This window comes from Lagenorhynchus albirostris, chromosome 8 (genome assembly GCF_949774975.1).
Source record: "Lagenorhynchus albirostris chromosome 8, mLagAlb1.1, whole genome shotgun sequence".
In the NCBI taxonomy this organism is placed as follows: Eukaryota; Metazoa; Chordata; class Mammalia; order Artiodactyla; family Delphinidae; genus Lagenorhynchus; species Lagenorhynchus albirostris.
In genome coordinates this window covers 13,759,148-13,782,676 of record NC_083102.1, presented here as the reverse complement: position 1 = coordinate 13,782,676, position 23,529 = coordinate 13,759,148, and the positions used below count along the sequence as shown (strand labels likewise).

The window sequence follows — 23,529 nt, the reverse complement described above, 5'->3', positions numbered from 1 at the left end:
AGGAAAAGCACTTTCTTGACTAAACTTCCCTTTCTTTCCCTTTTTCACTTCAAATAAATTCCACCCCCACCCCCAGTTTTAAGTGTTAGTTTTGCTAGACGGCAAAGAGAAATATGCAGCACGCATAGAGCACGCCCACCTTTTCCATTTCATTTCCTGACGGCCACGCCCCCATCAGGTACCATGCCCCCTGCATTCACTCGCGTCTGCCCCGGCCCAGGTCGCCCTGCACAGAGGCCTTTCTCTCTCCTGCGCCTGGAGCGCTGCCCTCCGTCCTCCAAGATGCCCCAGAACAGCAGCTCTCCCTGTCAGCCAGCCTGACACAACCATTTTTAATTCTTTAACGCATGTCAGAGTCTTTACATGGGCTCTTCCACACACTATTGCTATTTCAATTTCTATTTAACACCTTACATTTTAATTTGTATTCTCAAACTTTATTTTTTCAGAATAACAATTAATAGTTATTCCAGTTAAACCGATTTTTTTAAGCATGAATAATTTATATTTCTTCCACCAAGGAGAAAGTAACCACTAATACAGATTTAGTTCTACTATATAGGTATCTTTCTTTTTCTTTCTCAAATTACAAGATTACATCGTTTTCTTTTTTAGCCTGCCGATGTAGTGGATTACGTTGATTGATTTTTGAAATAGCCTATCATAGCTAGAAGAAATCTCACTTGGCTATAGCACCTTAACCTTTCATGAAGGAAAACTTTAACCTGTACAAATTGTCAGAATAGCTGAGAACCTGTGTCCCCATCACCCAGCTTCAACAGATGGCAGCTATGGCCCCTCCAGTGTCCCCACCCTCGCCCACTGCCATTGTTTAAAACATCCCAGACATCGTATACATGTCATCTACAAACATTTCAGTATATATCTCTAAAAGAAAAGGGCTCTTTTCTAAAACTTGACAACCAGAGGCTTCTCTGGTGGCGCAGCGGTTAAGAATCCGCCTGCCAATGCAGGGTACACGGGTTCAATCCCTGCTCCAGGAAGATCCCACATGCCGTGGAGCAACTAAGCCCATGTGTCACAGCTACTGAGCCTGCGTTCTAGAGCCCACGAGCCACAACTACTGAGGCCGCGTGCCACAACTACTGAAGCCTGGGCGCCTAGAGCCCGTGCTCCGCAACAAGAGAAGCCACCGCAGTGAGACCGCGCACCGCAACGAAGAGTAGCCCCGGCTCACTGCAACTAGAGAAAGCCCGCGCGCAGCAATGAAGACCCAATGCAGCCAAAAATAAATTTTAAAACTTTCTTAATGCTTTAAGAAAAGCAAAACAAAACAAAACATGACCACCATACTATCCTCACACTAAAACCCGAATGGACCATAATTTCCTAAGTGCACCGAATATCCACTCAGGGTCCAAGGTCCCATGATTGCGTTATAATTTTGTTTTTAGATTGGGTTTGTTTGAACCAGCACCCAAACAAACCCATCTACTTTTCACTGGCCTTTCTTATTCATCATAAATATCCCCGTTTAGACATCACTTCCTCCTGGCAGCTTCCCCGATCCCAAATGCTGGGATGTGTGTCCCTCATCTGCTCTCCCACAGCACCTGCGCTCACCACTCTATAATCCGCAGCCCTGGTTTGCATCCTGAGACGGACTGTAACCTATCCGAGGACACGTCGGTGCTAGCACAGTGCCTGGTCAACAGTAGGCACCAGCTCTGCAGGTGAATGAATAAGTAACAAATGAGTTCCCACACGGGACTGCTTCTCCTGCCCCCGCCAAAGCCCCTTCTGTAACATGACCCACGTTCAGTACAATGACTTGCTCAGAAGTCTGTTTCCCCCCAGAGCAGAGACTTACTCATTCTGGGATTCCAAACACCCAGCCTAGCACCTGATACCAGTGGGTGTTCCCTGAGGCGTTGGCTTTTCTACTCCACATTCTATCTGTGTGACTTTGAGCTCACAGCCTTTCCTCTCTGGGTCTCACGTTGCTCATCTCTATAATGAAGAATTTGGATTCAAGATTTCCAAGGTCCTTTTGGGTTCAGTTTGTGATTCGGAGCAGCAGCCCAGCCTCGCAGGGAGTCTCCATTTGCCATACGCTTGCTGCCCTCTGCTGGCAGGATTGGTGCAGGACATTCCCCCCCCTCTATCCCGGATTTTCCTGAAAGAACTATAGGCGGGCAAAAACAGGTCCCCAGGGGCGAACTGGTGCGTGAGTGAGTGGGCGCTTGAATTGCATTGCCTCACCTGGATCTGGTTAAAACGTAGAGGCCTGAGCCTTCCCCGACCCCATCCATCCACGCCTCCAGCAGAGAGGATCACGGGGGCAGGTCAGACAGACAGACTCACGCAGTGGTGTCACGCCCTTGGCTGTACAGAACTAGTACCCAGGCCCCCACCTTAGACCAACAATCAAACCCCTGGGGGGCAGGGCTCAAGCACCCTTATATATTAAAAGCCACCTGGTCACTTCTAATATTCGACCACATCAAGAACTGCTGGACCAGCACGCTGATGTTGACATGTGTATCTTGAGCCCAAAGCTAAGAAGTGGTGAAAAGCTCATCCGGGGAAAATAAATGAAGACTTGACTTTATAATACAAATTTCCCTTGGCCTAGCTTTAAAAGTTCCCTTTCAAGTACTGACAGCTTCCCAGCCAATTCTGTTTGAGGAACCAATACCATTGACTCATTAGGGATGCTACTCCCAGATCTGGTTTCTTTTTCTTTTTGAGATATATTGAGAGTTCTATATTTTGGTGCACAGTACCACTGTTTTGTTTTGTTTACATTTCTGCATTTGTCAAGACTCCTTTGGTTGCAGATAACAGAATTCAGCTGTCACTAAGTTAGGTCAAAAATGGGAAATTGGGGCTTCCCTGGTGGCGCAGTGGTTGAGAATCTGCCTGCCAATGCAGGGGACACGGGTTCGAGCCCTGGTATGGGAAGATTCCACATGCCGCAGAGCAACTGGGCCCGTGAGCCACAACTACTGAGCCTGCGTGTCTGGAGCCTGTGCTCCGCAACAAGAGAGGCCACAACAGTGGGAGGCCCGCGCACCACGATGAAGAGTGGCCCCCGCTCGGCGCAACTAGAGAAAGCCCTCGCACAGAAACGAAGACCCAACACACCCAAAAATAAATAAATAAATTTGTTAAAAAATAAATAAATAAAGGGAACTTACTGGAAGAGTACTGAGATGCCACCCACAGGGCTACTTGCCAGGAGCAGATGGCAATCAGGACACCAGGAAACGGTCTTTTGCCTCTGCTTCTCCACACATCTAACTCATTGCTTCTTTCTCATGGCAAACGGGTTTTCTGCTCATTAATCCACAAGGCAGAACATGGCCACCAACAGACCATAACTCACCCGTGTTCAGCTTCCACCTGCTGGAGAAAAACTCCTTTCTCCTCTGTCTCAGGTCCAAATGTCCAGGCTGGTGCCCTCGTATCAGAGGCCCACTCTTGGTCCAATCAACCGTGGCCTGTAGGGCTGACTATATAATTTGTCGGACCTGAGGCAAAATGAAAAAAGCGGGGGACAGCGCCATTAACAGTACATATGGGGACTTCCCTGGTGGCGCAGTGCTTAAGAATCCGCCTGCCAATGCAGGGGACACGGGTTTGAGCCCTGGTCCGGGAAGATCCCACATGCCGCAGAGCAACTAAGCCTGTGCACCACAACTACTGAGCCTGCGCTCTAGAGCCAGCGAGCCACAACTACTGAGCCCATGTCCCACAACTACTGAAGTCTGCACGCCTAGAGCCTGTGCTCCGCAACAAGAGAAGCCACCACAATGAGAAGCCTGCGCGCTGCAACAAAGAGCAGCCCCCGCTTGCCGCAACTAGAGAAAGCCCGCGAGCAGCAACGAAGACCCAACACAGCCAAAAATAAATAAATTTATAAAAAAAACAACAGTGCATATAAAAGTTCTTCCTATCTTCTTTCATCTCTCAAATTATCACAGTGGTTTTTTAATTTTCTATTTAATACCAGTCTAAGTAAAGAAAACTCTAAATTATACATTATTAGCACGAATTTTACCACTCATCTCTGGATCATGCAACACCACAGTTTTAAATGTTAAGATCAGAGCATTTAATGCACATGCAGAATCACTGAATTACATAATTTGTATTTCGTGACTCACGGGACAGAAGAGACAAAGACAAACCAAACTATTGATGACTGGAAGGAGGATGAGAGGGTGCGCCAGGCTTCCCCAAGGGGGCTCGCCCTGGGGTGTGGGGACACGGGGTGGGCTGGGAGAGCCCTGCCCTCTCTGGCCAGCCCGCCAGGCCTATGAATCCTGGGGCAGTGTCTAGGGAAGCGGAGCCAGGCGTCCCCCCTTCCCACAGGCTCAGCCCCCAACCCACAGTAGGCAGTGACTCTCAGAGATCTTTAAACCTCTGTGCCAGGACACGTGTTGTACCTGGACCAGTGGTGGGCAGAGGCTTGCCCGGGCCGACACAGCCATGGTGCTGCCAGCCCGGGGCAGGGACGGTTGACATGTGCCCACCACGAGATGCTTCAGGGTGAATGCACCCCATTCCTACCCTCTCTGTGCCTGAGCCCAGGCCCCTGTCGGGGGTGACGGGCAACAGTGGTCCAAGGGCAAAGCAGAGACGGGTGGCCGGGCTGGGCCCCAGGCACAGGGGCAAGACAGCAGGCAGCCGAGAACCCATCCCGGGGAGGCGGCCAAAGTGGGACCACTCGTGGGCGAGGCTCCAAGCCCCCAGCACATGCTCCATGGTCCCCTCAGACTCTACTCCCAAAACACAAATTCAAAGATAATGACGATTAAGAATCTCCAGATGGCAACCCACAGAGCATTAAACCCCAAGCACAGGGCCCCTCTCCTTGACCACGTGTTTATCGGGCCCACCCTCGTAGCCTGCGATGGAGGTGGAAGTGTAGGGTCGAGAGATAACCCTCTAAAGAAACAGTTCCCAGAAATGAAGATGGAGAATGTTGGAAAAGCCAACTGTTTTCATTTTTGCCCTTCAAATTCGTAAACATTAGACTGCACATGTTCTCTGCAACTGGACTTTTTTTACTCAGTATTTTATGCACATTATTAATGGCCACACTACATTGATGGCTAGACTCCAATAGATTAGCTAAGATATTTACCAGGGACGTCAAGCCTCCACGTGTCCTGGCCCCATCACTCTCCCCTCTGCCCCTCGCATAAAATACTGTGTATTTTATGCACATCACTAATGACCACTGGAATAGAGCCTACGCAGGGCAGCCCTGTGGCAGCTACTGCAGGGCCGGCAAGATGGACTTGCCCCCAAGTGCTGCCCCCTGCTGTCCTGAGAGGGGAGGACAGAAGCAAGCCAACCTCCCAAACTGAAGACTCCTCTTTGATTAGCATTAAGTGATTTAGAAAGATGAGGCTGTCACCTATCAGGCAGGTAACTTCACTCAAGCTCTCTTGGGAGTGGGGAGAGAGGATGGGAGTATCTGGGGGAAATCCTTCCTTGCGGAAACTAGCAGAGCAGCTAATAAGCTTCTATAACCCCACCCTAACTCATCCCACTCACATGCGAGCCCACATCCAGCTTCTCAGTTCACCATCACCTCCTCCTCAGGCCACGGGGTGAGGGCCAGAGGGCGACAGGGTCACCCCAGTGGAAGTCGTCGAGGGGATGCTAGGGTTCCCCAACACGGGGTGCTGGAGTTGTGCTTCTCCACACCTTCCTCCCTAGCAGATGCTGGTAAATCAACATTTACAGCTTTTTACAATCTGATGAGTGAAGACCAAAGCTCACGGTTTTAATTTGTATTTTTCACCATGGCAACTCATATTTGTTCTGTCTTTTGCCTCCTTATTTCCTTTGACCACTTTTCTGATGAGTTTCTTTTCTGACTGATTGATTGTAGCCCTTTGGGTTTTTGTTACCATTGATCCTTTCTAGATGTGGTGATTTTTGTTGTTGTTGCTACTTTACTATTGGTCTTTTAACTTTATGATGTGCCCATTACTACCATGTGACAACCTCTCTGAGCCTCAGTTTCATCATCTAAGAGATGGGAGAACAGCTGTTCCATTGGTTTGCTGGAGCATTAAATTAAGTGTCAACAAAAATGGTCAATAAACAGGGCCATTCCCGGTGGACCAGTGGTTAAGACTCCACGCTTCCACTACAGGGGGTGCGGGTTTGATCCCTGGTCAGGGAACTAAGATCCCACATGCCATGTGGCACAGCCAAAAAATATAAATTAAAAAAAAGAAAAGAATTAATAAACAATCAATAATAAGAACAGAAAAGAGTTTTATTTGAACCAAACTGAGAACTAGCCTGGAAGCCCACTTCCCAGATTACTCTGAGAAACTGTTCTGGAGAAGCAGGGTTTTCAGTCCATTTTTATATCTTCTCAGAACAAGGAACATTAAACGGGTCAGGGTTACATTTCTTCAAGGTTAAAAAAAAAAAAACCCCCAAAAAAAAACAGACCAGCACGTACACAGCAAATCAACATGGCCTTGGCACCTGGGAAGGGAGACTTATCATTGAAGAAGTACAAGCATTGGCGTCCCAGGAAGAGAGGCATTTAATCTCTATTTTTAACATGGACATTCTTTACTTCTGGTCAGTGTGCCCTTTCCTTTAATAATTAAAGCAGATGTACAATGTATGTTTGGTAAGCCACAAACAGGCTATTTTAGTTAGCATAAAATTCAAGTTAACTCACGTATAAGCCAGATTGGCTTTCCTATATCTCAATATGTAAAAATTTCTTTCCTCATAAGGGAGTGTGTACAATATGTAGCCTGCCAGATCTTCAGCTCTCAATAAACGCTAGCAGTGCAGCTGCTGCCATTGCTTTATTACAAACTTCTCTGACACTCAAAGGCCCCGCAGTCCCAGGCCTGGCCTGGCCATCTTCAGTGACGGACAGCACTGGGAAACAAGCACGACAGAACGTGCGGAATATTCTGATAGAGTGCTAATCTAACGCAATTCGCATAGTATCACTTTTCATCTTGTGGGTTTCCATTTAAGTCTGTGCAAACATTGGAGCTGGGACTCTAAAGTTAGCAGAAAAGACAGAATACCGTGTGACTCGGTCTAACTCAACATTCTTTGTCATCACCCCTCCATCAGCCGGCCCCTGAGTACCGCCACCTCCAGAAAGACCTGCCCTACCTGGACATGGTGATTGCAGAGACCTTGAGGATGTACCCACCAGCTTTCAGGTAAGCCTATACTGCAGGGCCCCTGCACCCCAGGACCCCTTCAGCATCACTGTTTGGAGTCCTTGTTAGTCCTCAGTCTGTCACCACCTGGGTTATGAAGAATGCTGGACCCAAGCTCCTGGAGGTCGAGGTCTGAAACTTGGGTTTTTTAATCCCCTGGGGCACTGGACGCCATGCCTGACATAGGGTCACCATAGCAATAAATGTCTGGCCTATATTCCTATATGTTACCCATGTTTTCAAAGCGTCATTGGTCTTTTCTTAACATGACCTTCCTCCCCAACCCAAGCCGAACTCTGACCTCCTAGCCCTTAGATGGCTTTTGCTGCTCCCCTGGTCACTTCATTCATTCATTCACCAACTATTTATTGAGCATCTGCTCTGTGGCCCGCACTGGAAAATCAGCCAAAACAGATAAAATGCCAGCCCTTGGAGTTGATGTTCCAGGGGAACTTCCAAGGCCTGGGACGCTCCTTCTTATTCTCCAGCACTCCACACCCGTCCCATCCTCAGAGCTCCAATCCAAGACTCACCACTCCAGGAAACCTGGCCCGCCTCACCCATTCCCTGCCTCTCCTCCCCCAGCACTTTGCACGCTAACTCTACTTCATATTATATTTTTGGATAATTCTCAGCTGCTCTGCAACATTTCACCAGTGTGCAGTCATCCAGTCACACCAACCTGTAAGTGCCTTGAGAGCAGGACTCAGGTCTTCTGCTTCTTTCAAACTCCCCCAAAACAAGATGTAATCGAACCAGGCTGGTTCACCCCGCGCACAGCAAGCCAAGTGCTGAGATGCTGAGGTTGTCAGCAGAGAAGAGATACATTCACAAGGCAGCCAAGCGTGAGGACAGGAGAACAAATCTCAGATCTGCCTCCCCTATGGCAAGGGGCGCTGGGTATTTATGGGACAAAGCTGTGGCGTGGTGGGTCCTGGGAGCATGGGAAAAGGTAATGATTGGAGATGAGAAAAAGGTGAGGCAATCGTAGTTCTGCACAGGTGCAGCTAAGCTACAGGCTTCTCCACGGGACCCAAGTTCAGAAAACGTCTGCGTTAGCGCATTCCGAGGATGGAGTTTTGGGCCCTCTGACGTCAAGAGGTCACCAAGCGAACACTCGCGCATGCCCAGTTGGAGGGTCGGTGGTCTTAATCAGTCTCAACTGGCTCAAGCTCCAACTAGACACAGCTGACTCCAAGCTCCTGAAAAACAACTTGGGCAAACATCTTATTGTTTAAGCTACGTGACGCTTGCAGGACACGCAGCTTTTTCTGTAGCAACAATTACAGCCAGCTTGATCAATGAAGGCAAGTTTAATGGGTCTAACTGATGAGTACTCTTGGTTTCAGAGGCATCCCATGGAGCACAGGGGTCTTCACTTAGGTCCCCAGGCCCTTAGAGAGTGACACATTGCCAGATTTCAGGTTCTAGAAACAGAAGCGACACAAAGCATTTAACTGTATATCATAAATTCCACTCTGCATCTCTAGGAAGTAATGTACCACAGAAACCATATGGAGATAACTTTTGCCATTTTAAAAAGAGAAAATGTGGATGATTTGTAGGTATCTCAAAATTATATTCCAAACCGAAAATATCATAGAGAGTGTGGTTGTAGATATTGTCCAAAATGTTCAGACTCAGAGCCAATATAGAGAATTCCTGGGGTGTGAGTCAGATCACATCATCCTCAAGCACACATGGTTTCAGTCTCCTGGTCTGGGAGCAGACAAGGAACGCCAGGGCTCGCCTCATTGCTCTCCTGACGCCAGCATTAAGACCTGATTCCACAGGCCTTCCCCGACTTCTTTAGGAGCCGAGCAAACTGTCATCCAATCTTTGTTTCTGAATGATTTATACCAGCTTCCTTCCAAGGGAACTGTGGGCAGCTGCTATACACGTGAAATTCAAAATAAGACATTCAGTGATAAAACAGAACAAAGGCTGTTTAAAGGAAAGAATCCTTTACAGGACCCCAGAGATGGCAGTAACTGGGGTCAGGCTTGGTAGCTGAGACTCCTGGCAGAGAGGGAAACCAGCTGAGTTGAACAGTCATATTCTCTAGTGGGAGGAAAGTGTATAAATTGATCAAAGACACATCATTTCCTGGATCTAAACTCAATCAAGAATTCATCACCTGAGACCTGGTATAGATGACATGTTGAGAGACAAAGTCAGCAGTCTCTTCAACACCAAAATTCTGCAGTCAATTCTCCTTCTGACCCTTTATAAACAGCAAAGTGTAAAAGGAAGTCAGTGAAGGCATTGCTCTGGGGAACCAGGATGCTCGTGATCTGAGAGTATCTGGAGGGCAGGACAGGACAGGACAGAAACCAGAGTATCTGGATGAGTTCGTTAAAATTCCCAGTGAAAATATAGAGCCAGTTCTCCATAATGACAGAGCGAGTCTAGACATAAAGTCAAGACAGTCTCGGTCCCGCCCTTAGTTTACTGTGTGACCTTGGGTAAGTTCCAGACTGTTCCGGGCTTCTGTTTCCTGTGTGTTCAGAGGGCACACAACACCTGCTCTGCCTACCCCAGAAGTGTTGGGAGAATCAGTGGGACAGTAGATGTAGAAACGCAGTACCCCTGCAGGCAGTGTGCCGTGTAAGGTATGAAGTAAAGAAAAAGAAGCACAGAGCTTAGAGTTGAATGGCCTGACCCTGTGTGGTTCCAGTCTCGGGCAAGCCACACTCTCCCCTCCCCATACCTACTCCACTGGTGTTTTTAATCATATCACTCTGCTGACTTCTGTTATCAAACAACAGAAGTGAGAGAGGCAAGTCATCATTATTCTCACCCAGACAAGAGGCCAATTCGTTTTGGCCCTGGGCATAGGATTTGGAGGTGAACATAGCGACAGTGAGAATTTTATTTTATATTTTATTTTACTTTATTATTTTTTAAGATTTTTTTTGATGTGGACCATTTTTAAAGTCTTTAGTGAATTTGTTATAATACTGCTTCCGTTTTATGTTTTGGTTTTTTGGCCACGAGGCATGTGTGATCTTAGCTCCCCGACCAGGGATCGAACCCATACCCCGTGCACTGGAAGGCAAAGTCTTAACCATGGACCACCAGGGAAATCCCATTACTTTATTAATTTTTAAAAATATGTATTTATTTGGTTGCACCAGGTCTTAGTTGCGGCAGGCAGGCTACTTAGTTGCAGCAGGCAGGCTCCTTAGCTGTGGCATGCGAACTCTTAGTTGTGGCATGCCTGTGGGATCTAGTTCCCTGACCAGGGTTCGAACCTGGGTCCCCTGCATTGGGAGCACGGAGTCTTAACCACTGCGCCACCAGGGAAGTCCCTACTTTATTATTTTAATCTTAGAAAAATGCTTGGCTTTTCCCAAACACTGACACACTTGACTGACACCTTTATCCATAAAAAACTCAACATGGCCTTTGTGGAAAACATAACAATTCTCACTGAAGTGTTATTAATGTCAACCCAGGAACCCAGGCAGTATAATTCAGCGGATTTTTCTGGCTTTGTATGCAGTCTAGCCAGATAGGAGGCCCAACCACTTACAGAAGGGAAGCCCCCATTTTCCGGCTTTTAGGGGGTCTTGCATCCAGGTCCAAGCTATTTCTGGTAAAGATGAAAAAGAAGGAAGTCAAAGTAGATCCTTATTTGATTGCTCAGAGCTGAGGTTGCGCACGTCAGAGCCCCCTGCCCGCTCTGATTTGAGTAAGAGTGTTTTGTGACTTAGCCCCAAGCACAGAATAATTGCATTAGGAGCTTCGGATCTGAATGGGTGTCTCACAGCCCTGGCCTTTCATGTTCCTGATATATTAAAGGCTCATAATAGAGTGATGAATGCTGCAAGGAGCTGCTGGTACTCTTAATTTCTTTTATAAGCAGGAACAGGGTATAACAGTAATTAGTATAATAACTGTATCTCCTCTGAGATATCTAGGGAAGCCGAGTCCTGCAACCTGAGGTAAAAGCCATCCTAGATTGTTTTTAGTTTTTAAAATAATTATTTATATTTACCAAAATGATATGCTTCTACTTAAAAAAAAAAACACCTAAGAAATACAGAAGAATCCAAAGAAAAAGCTGTCAACCTCCACCCCAGCCCCATCCCTTAGAGGAGGTGATGGTAGAAGTTTAGGTATTCTTCCATAAACTTCATGTTCATATGCAAACATATGTAGTCTAGCCTTTTAAAACAAAACATAAATGGGATTATAACATTGCCAGTTGGTAAAATAAACAATCTGACCAAGATGTTTTCCTCCCTAGTAGCAGTTCTCCATAGCGACACAGACAATGAAGGGGAACAGATTTTCAAACCCTAATCTCCTGTAGGTAAAGCGAGGGTGTGTGTGCGGGGAAAGAGGTCCCAGTGGGAGTGGGAAGAAGAAGGAGAGGTGGCCGGCGGAATAACCCTGCAAAGCCTCCACTTCCAAGGCACCTGTGCACCGCAACACCAGGCATAAAATGGGCTCTTCAGTCTTGATGGGTGGCTGAAGGAAGGAATGGAGGAACCTAGAGACCACAGGGTCCAGAGCAGCATAGGGTTAATGGCCCAAGAAGGGATGGGATGGGGGGTGGGTCACTATCCCGGCCACCCCGGGAAGAAGGCGGACCCTCCTGTCCCCCAGCCTCATCCCACACTGCAGACCTTTGCCCCAGCATGGCCACCCTGGAGCTCCCCCGTCTCTGCTCTGCCTCAAGGCGGGGGTGACCCATGTGTCCCCGCAGGTTCACACGGGAGGCGGCACAGGACTGCGAGGTGCTGGGGCAGCACATCCCCGCAGGCGCCGTGCTGGAGGTGGCCGTGGGCGCTCTGCACCATGACCCTGAGCACTGGCCGCGCCCGGAGACCTTCGACCCTGAGAGGTGAGTACTGTCCCCTTCAAACAGGCTCTGGGGGATGTGAGTGTGGGGGGATTGGAGGCGCCTGCCAGGAGACACAGATTTAGTAAAGTCCCCCAAAACTCAAAAGTCATGGCAGTGAGACATTTTTTAGGCATAATTCCTAAAGGAAATAATTGTACCATTTTTAAAAGCCCAAAACATAATCCAGAGATTTAGCATTTCCACAGCACTGCATACAGGTAACAAGACAATTTTTTTAAATAAATTTATTTTAATTATATTTATTTTTGGCTGCATTGGGTCTTCGTTGCTGCGCACGGTCTTTCTCTAGGTGTGGTGAGCGGGGGTACTCTTCGGTGCGGTGCAAAGGCTTCTCTCATTGCGGTGGCTTCTCTTGTCGTGGAGCACAGGCTCTAGGCGTGCGGGCTTCAGTAGTTGTGGCACACGGGCTCAGCAGTTGTGGCTCGCAGGCTCTAGAGCGCAGGCTCAGTAGTTGTGGCGCATGGGCTTTGTTGCTCTGCGGCATGTGGGATCTTCCCGGACCAGGACTCGAACCCGTGTCCCCTGCATTGGCAGGCGGATTCTTAACCACGGTACCACCAGGGAAGCCCAACAAGGCAATTTCAAACGGGTGTCCACTATTTGTTTTAAGAAACAAGGACACATTTCAGGAATGCATTAAAAAGTAGCAGAATGTTGTTTCCTTTTTTTAAACTTAATGCCTGTTCCAGTACAAGAGCATCAACAATTTCTACAGGAATTCATGAGAACCAGCTACCCTAACATGGTAGACCTGGATCCTCTCTCCTGTCCCCTGCATGGATTTGGTCCATTGTCTAGATTTCGGTTCTAGACTCCCAATTTAAAGTGTCTGAGCAGGCATCTACACGCCCTCCTCATCAGAGTCGACGGATATCGCTTCCTGGCAAATGGGGGAGCTGGCCAGCCTGCAGCTCTGTTCCCACTGTTAGTGGCTCCAGCTTCCTGTTAATGCGGCCCCAACTCTACAACCTGGTCCCTGGGAAGCCATGGGCAGTGGGACCCAGATAAATAACATTCTGCTGCCCAGCAGCTCCTGGAATTATGGTAAATATCAAGAAACATAAACAGCAGCTGCAAGGCTTGCAGCATCACCTTTGAAAACAAAAAGTGCATTAATACGATGTAGAAAAGGTGGGTCAAGGGCTTCTTGGGCCCATAAAGTCCAGAGGTAGTAAGAAGGGAGCTGTGGTTGTCACGTAGCGTTACTGTCACAGAACACACGTGGCAAATGCTGTCATCTGGGAGCAGATACGGCAATTCATTCTGAAGAAGAGCTTCCAGCGGGTCAAATACTGCCACCCCCAGTGGTTCAAGTTTCAGTGTTTAAACCAGAAAGGTGAGTGTGGGCAGGGAGACAGCTGCCCAGCATGGCATCAAGAGACAAACTGGCAGGACATGGCCTCCAGAGGGGTCTGGTGCCCAGGGACTCTGCTTAGGAAGGGGATGCCGGCCAGCCAGTGTCACCCTCTGGCCACTGGGGAAGTTGGAGCCATGGGTGAAGCGAGAGCTGTGGTTTCTTTGAGACTTTCATCCTGGATTCTAGGGAGCCTGCAAAGCTCATTAACAACACAGTGAATTCATCAGGAGAGGCGGAGAGGGCCATGCTGACGATCCAGGTGATTCTGCTAATTCAGCGGTGCCTTCGGGGCTTTGCAGGACAGGAGGAGGGGAGCCGCACGGGAGCACATGGATCAGTGGCCACCAGCTCCAAAGCCTTAGGGACTGACCGGTCCAGGAAAAAAACAGGATCCTGTAGACCGAGGTGGGGTTTAGGCCTCACGTGGTGGGAGCGTGGCCTCAGATGATGGGGTCCCTCAGCCAGAGCCAGTGGCTGAAGCCCCAGGAAGGGAGGTGGTGACCCAGGCCAACGCTGACCGTGCTGCCCCGTAGGTTCACAGCCGAGGCCCAGCAGCGCCAGCGGCCCTTCACGTACCTGCCGTTCGGGGCAGGTCCCCGGAGCTGCCTCGGGGTGAGACTGGGGCTCTTGGAGGCCAAGCTGACGCTGCTCCACGTCCTGCGCAAGTTCCGGTTCGAAGCCTGTCCCGAGACTCAGGTGAGCCCTGCTGCTCCGGGCGCAAGGGGTGCCCACCCCAGTTCCCTGATGCCTACGGTGGCTTCCCGGCTCTGCGTGAGCTGGGGCGAGCTCCTCAAGCTCTCTGGGTCTCAGTTCCTTGATCTGTGAAAGGAAGTAGCAGTAGCAGAAGTAGCACACCTCCTCCCTCTTCTTGTGGGGTGAGGATTGAATCAATCGTAAGTGCTCAGATAAGCTCCTGGCACATAACCCGAGTCTGTGTTATCTATTATCATTCTTGTCCTCTGTACAGCAAGGCTAGACCTCACCATGCTGTAGCTCTCCCCTCTTCAGCAAAGAGAACCCAGTAACCCTGCAGAGTAAATTATGATTCCCATTCTTCAGATGAGGAGCTAAAATAAAGCTCAGAGAGGTTAATAACTTGCCTGACGTCACACAGTTGGACTGCACACTCCTTGAGATCAGGGACCAAAAGACTGTCCTATTCATTGTTGGAGGCTCCAGCACCCAGCTTCAGGCCAGGCATGTGGCAGGTGCCCACTCGGTCATTCAACAAACACTGATGAACAAAGGAATGAATCGCCGGAGAGTGAAGAAATTGAGGTTCAAACCAGATCTCACTCACTCTCAAGCCCTCCCTCTTTCCTCTACATGTAGCAGCCTCTCTGCACAGTATCAGCTGCTCCCCACACAACCCGAACAGTGCTCTCCTCTGTGCCTATTCACTACCCCTCAGCACGGCTGCAGACCTGGACAGGAGGGAGTAAGGGGACAGATAATAAGGACACGATGACAGATGGTAACAACATCTAGATTCAGAGAGTGGCATTGCCTCTGACAAACAGGGAGACTGGGGCAAGCTGCTGGCTGGGGAGGAATAATGAGCTGGGTTGAAATACAAAAGGCTGAGGAACTGTATGTGATGATGTCCATAAAGGTCTGATGGTTAAGGCTGGAGGGAGGGAGGGGCAAATTGGGAGCAGAGAGCCAAATCAAGATGAAGGAGCAGAGGAGAGCAGGCCCCTGCCTGCCTTAGGCATTCCATGGGTACAGGACTTTCTCTGGGGGTTTGTCTCATTTACCCTTGATCTTGACATACAATACAGCAGCCAGACCAATGCCCCAGAACACTGCTTATGCCTGGCACTCCCCCAGCTCAAGATCCAGCCCTGAGTCCCAAGCCTGCTGGGTCCAGGGAGAACTCTGAGCTCACTTTGCCTTCCCCACCCCAACTTCCCACTCCAAGAGCCTCCCACCCACTCCTCCCTGCCTGCTCAGTCTGTTGCTCCTTCTGGAATGCCATCCCTCCCCCTTCCCCACCCCCAGTCTAATCCCATCCTCCAAGTCCTTTGGTGTTCCCTCAAATCCCGAAGTGGTCCCTGAGAAGCCCTGCTCACAGGGCGTCTCCTATTCCTAGCCCCACCCGAGGCACCAGTTCCTCCAGGAAGCCCTCCCTGACTTTGCCAGCCACAACAGACCTCTACTTTCTTTTTGAAGTCCAAGTGTGCCTGTAACTGTCTGATACTGTAGCCACTAGCCACGTGCGGCTGTTTATATGTTAATAATAAATCAAATCAAATCAAATCAAAAATTCTGCCCCCATTTGCATTAACCCCACTTCAAGCATCGAGCAGCCACACGTACTAGTGGCTACCGCACGAGATAGGGCAGGTCTAGATCGTCTTGTTTCTTGAGCATATAACTGGTCTCCCATCTGAACTCTCAAGACATCTGAAAGCCCACCCGGCCCCAGCACTAGGGCCTTGTGACCCTTCTTTCCTTTAAAGGTTTCATGGTAGCCACTGAACAGTCCTTTTACACGCAGCTCAAGAGGACGCCCTGCTTCTTGAGTAATTCTGTGGCTTTTCTTCCAAGTCCTCCATCGGTCTGCCTAAGCTGGACATAAGGAAAGCCTTCTGAATGGCAGCGGGCCTTCAGCAGGGAGCTCTCCCCAAGCCCCTGGGGAGTGGTCTACTCAGTTACTGGCTGGGCCCCAGGGTGAGAGACGAGGGGAGATGAGGAAGGTCTGAGGCTTTGCTCACCACTTTCCAGTCATGTGCCCTTGGGCAGGTCGCTTGTCCTCTCTGAACCTCCATTTCTTCATTTGCAAAGTGAGCTGCTCCCACCTTAGGCAGGCTTATTAGAAGGATAAATGTGGGACCCTTCCCCTGCGGTATTTTATTAACACGGGAAAGGTGGTGAGCCGCCATCCAACACCCGGCCCAAGACACAGCTCTGCTGCTTCTCAAGGTCCCCCTGGGGAAGCTGCTTTGCTCACTCCCAGCCTGCCGGCCCTCAGCCCTCAGCCGAATTCCCACAACCCTGCTTCACGGCCCGTTCTGAGGAAGTTTTCCTGTCTGTAGGATTAACTATGACAAATATCTTAATTTCCTCTATTTTAGGTACCGCTGCAGCTAGAATCCAAATCTGCCCTAGGTCCAAAAAATGGCGTCTACATCAGGATCGTCTCCCGCTGACGAAGTCATGACCAGCCCCTAATTCAAAGAAAACCTTCATGTGGAAATTCAGATTTTTGGAAAGACATCACCGAAGCAACTGAAAGCGTGCCTGGCATATGAGTATAAAAGAGGCCACTTACGTAACATTTCCTAAATGCTTAATAAATGTTTGTTGCACTTAGTTTTGACTTTGCCAATAGTGTTTGAGCAACGGATCCACCTCTCTGAATCAGCGATTGCTGATAAATGAGTGAAAACGTAGTTTTGACAAAATGATTGAGTACTTGGATTTTTAAAGAAGTTCTGGCCTCAGGATGGAAGGAATCGATAGGGCAGGGGACACATGGACGCTCAGGTGAGTGGTCCTGACGGCCCCAGCTCGGGGGCCTTTTCAGCGTCTGGTTCATTTAACTTAGAGAATAACATTCGTCAGAAGCTCAACTTCAAATGTGGTTCAAATGCTTTATCATGCCTCGATTTTCCTAGGTAGGCTACTACTAACTTTATAAGTTTAATGTGCAGAAAAGTGATAGAGGCTGAAGTGTACTTTTTCTTTTAAAGAACATCCTATCTTAATTTTGATCAAATAATCAAAATACAGAGGTGAATTTTTAGTAAAAGTAATTATTGTGTTCCTGAGAAGCTCAAATGCAACAAAGAACTTGCAAACTGAATCCCGGATCTGCCACCAGCAGCCTGTGATCATGGCTGCTGCTCTTGCCACCTCTGTGCCTCTGTTTCCTCACCTGTAAAACAAGGCTGCTGACCCAGGTCACAGCGCCCTCCTCTACTTAACATCCGAACAGTGCAAAGGGGCTGATGTTGTATAAATAACAGAGCAGGGACCCGCAAGCAAGGCTGGGCTACCCAGGCTGAGCCACCTTTACGAAGTGCAGGCTGTTGCAGGAGAGCTGGGAGAAGGGGTCTCCCGTACCCACGGCTGCGAGCAGCTGCTTCTGCTGTTTGCCCTCCCTGCGTCCAGCACGCCATGCTTCCCCAGAGCGCTCCCCTGGAGACTCCCCTCTCAGAATATAAAAGAGGCCAGCCTCACGACTCTGTTGTCAATCACTCACACACACACACACACACACACACACACACACACACACACACACACACACACACACACACACACACACACACACACACACACACACACACACACACACACACGTTTGCTCTGGATCCTACTACCTCTGCATGAAAATTCTGAGAGGTCTTTTTGACTTCTTCCCATCACAATGCCCACCCCCTCCAGTGCCCACAGGAACAGCTGCCCCATGCTCCCACCCACAACTGAGCTACATGTACCCCATCCCTTTCTCAAATGTCCAGTCCAGGTATTCGCCAGTGTGCTTTCTCAAAGGTCAGCAAGTGCAGAGCCCTCGGCAGTCTTCACAGTGCACCCGACTTCCCTGGAGCGTTTCATCATCTCCCGCCCCAGGTTTCCCCTTGCCACGCTCCTCGCCCACACTCCCAGACGGACCACTCTTGCTGCTTCCCACTACCCAGCTCCCAGCAGCCTTGGATCTGAGAACTACAGGCAGAGGCATCGTGTGGAGACTGGACACACTGTATCAGGAGGCTGGGGAACGGGAAGGAAGGGTGCAGGTGAGGAGAGGACACCTTGCTGAGGACTGAACCTGAGGCCAATGGGACCAGCCATCCAGGAGGAGGCAGATGGCCTTATGAGGCGGAGCCATCCTGCCGGCCCCTCCACCGCCCAGCAGAGACCCCTACCAACCACTGTGTGTGGAGGACACAAGAACACACCACCTGCTCCGTGCCCACAACACAGTGCACAATAGTGGATCTGGGTTTTGTGGGGCTTGAAAGCTGAGTTCAGGGAAAGAAAAAAAACAAATATGTAACTTGCAAATTTAACCAAAATGTATGATCATGCAGCCATACAGCAGGGGTCCCTCCTCAGGCTGTGGAAAGGGTCCCAGCAAATGAGGGGCCACGAACCTTCAGCTTCATTGGCCGCATGATAAATCTACACACAGCCTCCCCGAGGCCAGTAACGGGGGCTGTTATATCCCGACCCCCAGAAAAGTGCCTGTACACAGCAGGCGCTCAATAAACAGACACTGAAGAATGAGCTGCAGCCATCACCCACGTCAGATAAATATTCTTTTATTCCCAGACTCTGCTGTGACGTGACGCTGCAGCACAGGTATTCAGATCTCATGGGGACATAAAACCCTCATTCACAGGGTGCTCGGTGCAGAGGCACCTGCCAGGGTGAGTGCACTTCCTGGGTGATGGTGACGGCTGCTAGGACTAAGGGAGACCGACAGGGACTCAGTGACACCACACAGTAGCCATGGTCCTAACAACATGATATATGGGCCAATTTCAAGGCTGGAAGCCCAGGAGAAGCAGCGGAAGAGCCCCCTAGATTAGAGACACAGCAATGGACACAATGACTGTGCCTCACCGGCCCACAACCCAGGATTTCCTGCACCAATGGCTGCTGTGTCATTCGGACAAAAACAAAACCAGGTGCCACCAAGACCCTGAAAAACCAAACCACTGAAGAGACAGAAACTCTTGAAAATTAAAACCAATCGATAAAACAGTGTCTGGAAACTCTGTGCCTGGGGCCAATCTGCAGCAAAGTCAACAAAGAGTAAAAAACAAAACTTTTAACACCTGAGTAAAAAGCAATAATGGGTTCACCTACAATCACTACTGGCTAGTCCAAAAGTGACTTAAAAGTGAAAATATTATCAGCCAGAGATTAAGAACGTAACTTCATCACGAAGTCAATGTTAAACGAACAGCTCATTAAAAATTTTTTGTTTAAAAAAAAACAACTTTCCCTAATAGCTATTTCAAGTAAGATCAGCCAGAAAGGCATAAAACCATCGGGGTGCTCACTGCCGAACACCGAAGAAGGACGCAAAGGTGAACAGGCTGGTGGTGGCGGCAGTGGGCCCGGGGGAGTCGGTGTACTGGATGACGTACTCTGGGTAGGCCTGGTGCTTCTCGAAGACCACGAAGATGGAGGGGTCAGACACGCGGTTCACGCAGCTGTCGTACAAGACGTCGCCCTGGCCCTCCTTCGCCGGGGGACGGACGAAGCTGGCGTTGCCTCGGACGAATTCGCCCACGAGCACCCGAGCCAGGAACATCGTGTGGGACTTGGTGTCAGTTTTGCTGTAGTGGTGGGAATACGCGGCGTCCCGGGCAAAGTAGCTCCCTGCAAGGACACCAGGGCTGGGCTGGGCACCGGGGGACAGCCCGCGGCCGGAAGAGGCACGCCAGTGTCCTGCAACCCGGGTGAGGCCAGTGGCCTCTGCCCTCCCTCAGCTCCCGTCTTTCCAGCTTTTCCCTTGTAAGGAGCATCAGAGGGGTCACCAAACTCTGAGACAGAAAACTCCTTTCAAGTTAAGATCTGTCACTCAAATCCTAAAGGTCTCTGGACACCTCATTACTGAGCCCCCATCCCCCGCCCAGAACCTCCGTTTCCTGAGCCATAAAACGGGGCTGTCGGGCCCGTCCTCCCAGGGCTGGTGTGGAACGTGGCTAAGACCCCACACAAGGAACACGGTGCAGACACCGGCAGCCCAATGTACAGATTCATGAGCCCTGTCGAATGGGGGCCTGAGCTGGAAGCTGCGCCTACATATTCAGGTTCACAGCCCACCACTGGCTCTTGTGCACCTGGACCCCGCAGCCGTCAGCATGCAGGACGGAAGCTAACGGATGGACTCGGCAGAGGGGATGCTGACTGCAGATCACACCACTACGAGACTCTCTGCATCTAGTAACCGTGTCGTGGTTACAGAAGAGAATGTTCTTGTTCTTAGGAGGTGTTACGGGGTGAAGGGGTATGCTGTATGCCGCCTACTCCCAAATGGTTCAGAAATAAGGGAAGGGGTGATAAAGCCAATGTGGAAAGTGTTCAAGCTGATGAACTAGGTAAACTTTACATGGGAGGTTTCTTTTTTTAATATTATTCTTGCACCTTTCCTGTGAGTTTGAAATTATTTTCAAACAAAGTTTAAAAATAACTAAGAGACAGGAAAACGGGGAACTCACATTATAGTAAGAATGACATATTTACATGAGCGTATCTGAGCATTCAGATTTCTACTCTAAGGAAACAGCACAGGCAGGTGGGGACCTGACTCAGGGCTGGGAAGGGTCCCACAGGGATGCAGACCCATTTCCCAGTGAAGCCAAACAACAGCCTAAGCAGGGCCACCCCTGCTCAAACCCTGGGTCAGGCCTAGGGCTGCACACAGGGGGATGAGAGTAAGGTGCCGCCAGCTGGGCATCCCACATCCTGGCCAGTGCTGAGTCTGAACCGCTGGTTCAGCTCATGCTGGTTTCCCCCACGCCCTCCATCAATTTGCTTTAAAGTGGTTTCCGAGCCCTGGACAGCAAGGCAAAGAGGGTTCTGCCAGCAGAGGCCGCCTCGCACTTACCCTTGCCGTAGGAAGTACCATGAAGACCACTGACCCGCCAGTCAAAGTTCTGCTGGCAGATGGCGTCAACGAAACCGGTGCTGGTGCCGTGGAACAGCTGCCTCTCATCCACTGTCTTCCCGCCGTTTCTCTTCTGCATCTGCTCCTTCTGCCTAGAATCACGGGAGTGAACGTGCTGGCGGCAGAGAATGCCTGCCACCAAACACAGGCCACCCGGCCCAAGAAACACATTTAATTAGATGTGTCATGAGGCCAGGAGCCACAGGTCCATGAGACTCCAGCCATGGGCCAGGGGCCAGAAAAGGCGAGAGCAGGGCCTGGGTGAGAGCAGAAGGAAGCCTTCCCTCCAGGGCTCCAGGCCTGCATTGCTCCATGAACCCCCAAAGCAGACAGACCAGCCCTTGGAAGGCAAGTGTGCTTCTTCCCACCACCCTGCTTCCGCCTGGAGCTTAGCCAGGGGAGCTGGAAGATGCTGGCTGGGGGTGGGAGGGAGGGCCTCCTTCTCCCTCTCCTGTAAGTTACCTTGATCTCATCACTGGAACCAGAGTTCAGATTACACTGCTCCAACCTCTTGTGGGGAAGGTCAGCAGGAGCCCAGGCCCACTGCAGTGACCTGATGTGGGCTCCTCCCCACACAAACAAGTGCCTGAGAACATGCCAGTCCTCAGGCACAAGAAGGAGACCCCTGCTCTCTGGCTGCCAGGACAGCAGCTTTACACTCCCCAGGGTGTGGGTGGCTTATTCGGACCCGTCCCCTGTTGGTCTTCAGGGAGGCCGAGGGCACTAGTGCAGGAGCCAGCTCTGTCTCTAGGGAAGCCGCAGTCTCCCATCTCCCTGGAGGAACATGCCAGCACTGAGCTTGTACGGATGAGGAGGTGGACAGGAGAGGGAAACAGCTCCTGATCCCAGCAGCACTGGACAAACAGAAGCTGCTTTCTCGGATTGTCCCTGCAGCCTGGGGCATGTCTGGTAAGCAGCTGGCTGAGGGGACAGAGGCACCAGCCCACCAAGAGCGAGCCCCCAACGCACCACTGGTAGACTTCCCAAAGGGCCACATTCTGGACCCGCTCAATCTTCTGAACGTAATAGAGAGGCATCGTATGGGTGAAGAGTTTCCAGATCTTTCGAAACTCCTCTGAGGACGAAGGGAGGGTGATCCTCTGTAAGGGGCAAATATTTTTACTCTGTTATCATCAAAGTGTAGAATATACATCTCTTCCCAAGGCTGCTCATGAAATGCCAGAACCACAGGCAAACCCAGACGGCGTCTACCACGCTCCCCTTTACTTCAAGGGGCAGTCTCTGCAGGCTCCGGATGCACGCTATTTGTGGTCACTTCTCTCCTCTCCACTGTGAAGCCAGCCTAAAGGACAGGCAGGCAATGCTATGTGAGTACCACCCTGGCTGCCCCCAGCACACCGCTGCTCTTCTTCTGACCCCACACAGGGCCGACTACAGAGTCGACAAGACCACGGAGCTGGTGCCAACAGATGTGGCACACACACATCTGGCAGAGAGGGGGCAAACCCTGCCACAGGCAGCAATGCTGCGTGAGCCCCACACACGGCGAGCACTGAGCGAGAGGCCAGGCCGGCAGACAGCACACAGAAGCCCAGGAGCTCAGCAAGACCCGCGGGCGCCCCTCCCTCCCAGCTGAGCCCACCCTTCCCTTAGCGTCTGGCTCTGGGAAGCAACATTCCTGATAAGCCCAGAAGCTCAGCAAGACCCGCGGGCGCCCCTCCCTCCCAGCTGAGCCCGCCCTTCCCTTAGCGTCTGGCTCTGGGAAGCAACACTCCTGATAAGCCCAGAGGGGCCCCTGACTCAGAGCCCCCAACTGTCTCACAGAGTGACAAGCCACAAATCCCTGCCCTTGCAGCCTGGACCCCAAGCAGCCTCCCTGTTCCTGGCTCCACGGGGCTTGGCCCAGTGACAGCCTGACCCGGGATCACCGTCCTCCCCCACCGAGTGCAGCTGTATAATAACCACCTCACCCCGCAAAGACCCTAAATGGTCAGGACTCTGTGTAAACATCCATGGGTCTCTGCAACCCAAAATCTGACTTTGGTTTCCTTGCTCCCATCTCACTAGATGCCACCAAACCCTCTCCCTCAAGCCCTGCCCTCCCAGCATGGAGCCTGGCAAGGACTCCCGCACCTATCATGGCCCGCGGCTCGGCCCCCTGACCAGGACACTCCACAGCTCGGCCCTGACCTCCATCTCCTGTCCCCCAGCCCCCGCCTATGCACGCCCTCCACCGAGACACTCCGTGTCCTGACTTGGGTTCCTTCCCCAGCCAGTTCCCATCAACTGGCGTGTCCTTCCCCACCCTCTGCCTGTGTAAGCGCCAGCCATCATTAGGTGTGGACCCGGTGACACCTTCCTTGATCCCTGAAATACAGTCGCCTGGTCCCCTGATGGCCGAGTACTGTGTCTGAAAGTTGCCCAGCCCTCCACACGTCCTGCCAGGGCTGCTGGTGTCTGGGTGTGTTTGTGCGACTCCCAGGCACATGTTGGAAAAACCAGTCTGCACAGTGCTTGCCAG

General features: G+C 50.7%; 2 protein-coding genes across 6 annotated transcripts in view; one reads left to right on the top strand and one right to left on the bottom strand.

Moving 5' to 3' along the window:
* Positions 1-16,721, top strand: part of TBXAS1 (thromboxane A synthase 1) — a 150,679-nt gene extending 133,958 nt beyond the window's left edge. The window contains exons 10-13 of the mRNA XM_060156550.1: positions 7,096-7,187; positions 11,902-12,039; positions 13,951-14,113; positions 16,495-16,721. Of these exons, the coding sequence (XP_060012533.1) occupies positions 7,096-7,187; positions 11,902-12,039; positions 13,951-14,113; positions 16,495-16,569 (468 nt within the window). The 3' untranslated portion in view covers positions 16,570-16,721. The remainder of the gene's footprint in view (positions 1-7,095; positions 7,188-11,901; positions 12,040-13,950; positions 14,114-16,494) is intronic.
* Positions 12,883-23,529, bottom strand: part of PARP12 (poly(ADP-ribose) polymerase family member 12) — a 50,735-nt gene continuing 40,088 nt past the window's right edge. For 2 of the 5 annotated variants that reach the window (XM_060156545.1, XM_060156544.1), the window contains exons 10-12: positions 22,017-22,147; positions 20,988-21,139; positions 18,672-19,756 (exon numbers count right to left, since the gene is read on the bottom strand). In XM_060156545.1, coding sequence (XP_060012528.1) covers positions 19,431-19,756; positions 20,988-21,139; positions 22,017-22,147 — 609 coding nt within the window. In that variant the 3' untranslated portion in view covers positions 18,672-19,430. Of the gene's footprint in view, positions 14,237-14,523; positions 14,652-18,671; positions 19,757-20,987; positions 21,140-22,016; positions 22,148-23,529 lie in introns of those variants that run through there. The other 3 variants (XM_060156546.1, XM_060156547.1, XM_060156548.1) reach the window with 3 other exon arrangements.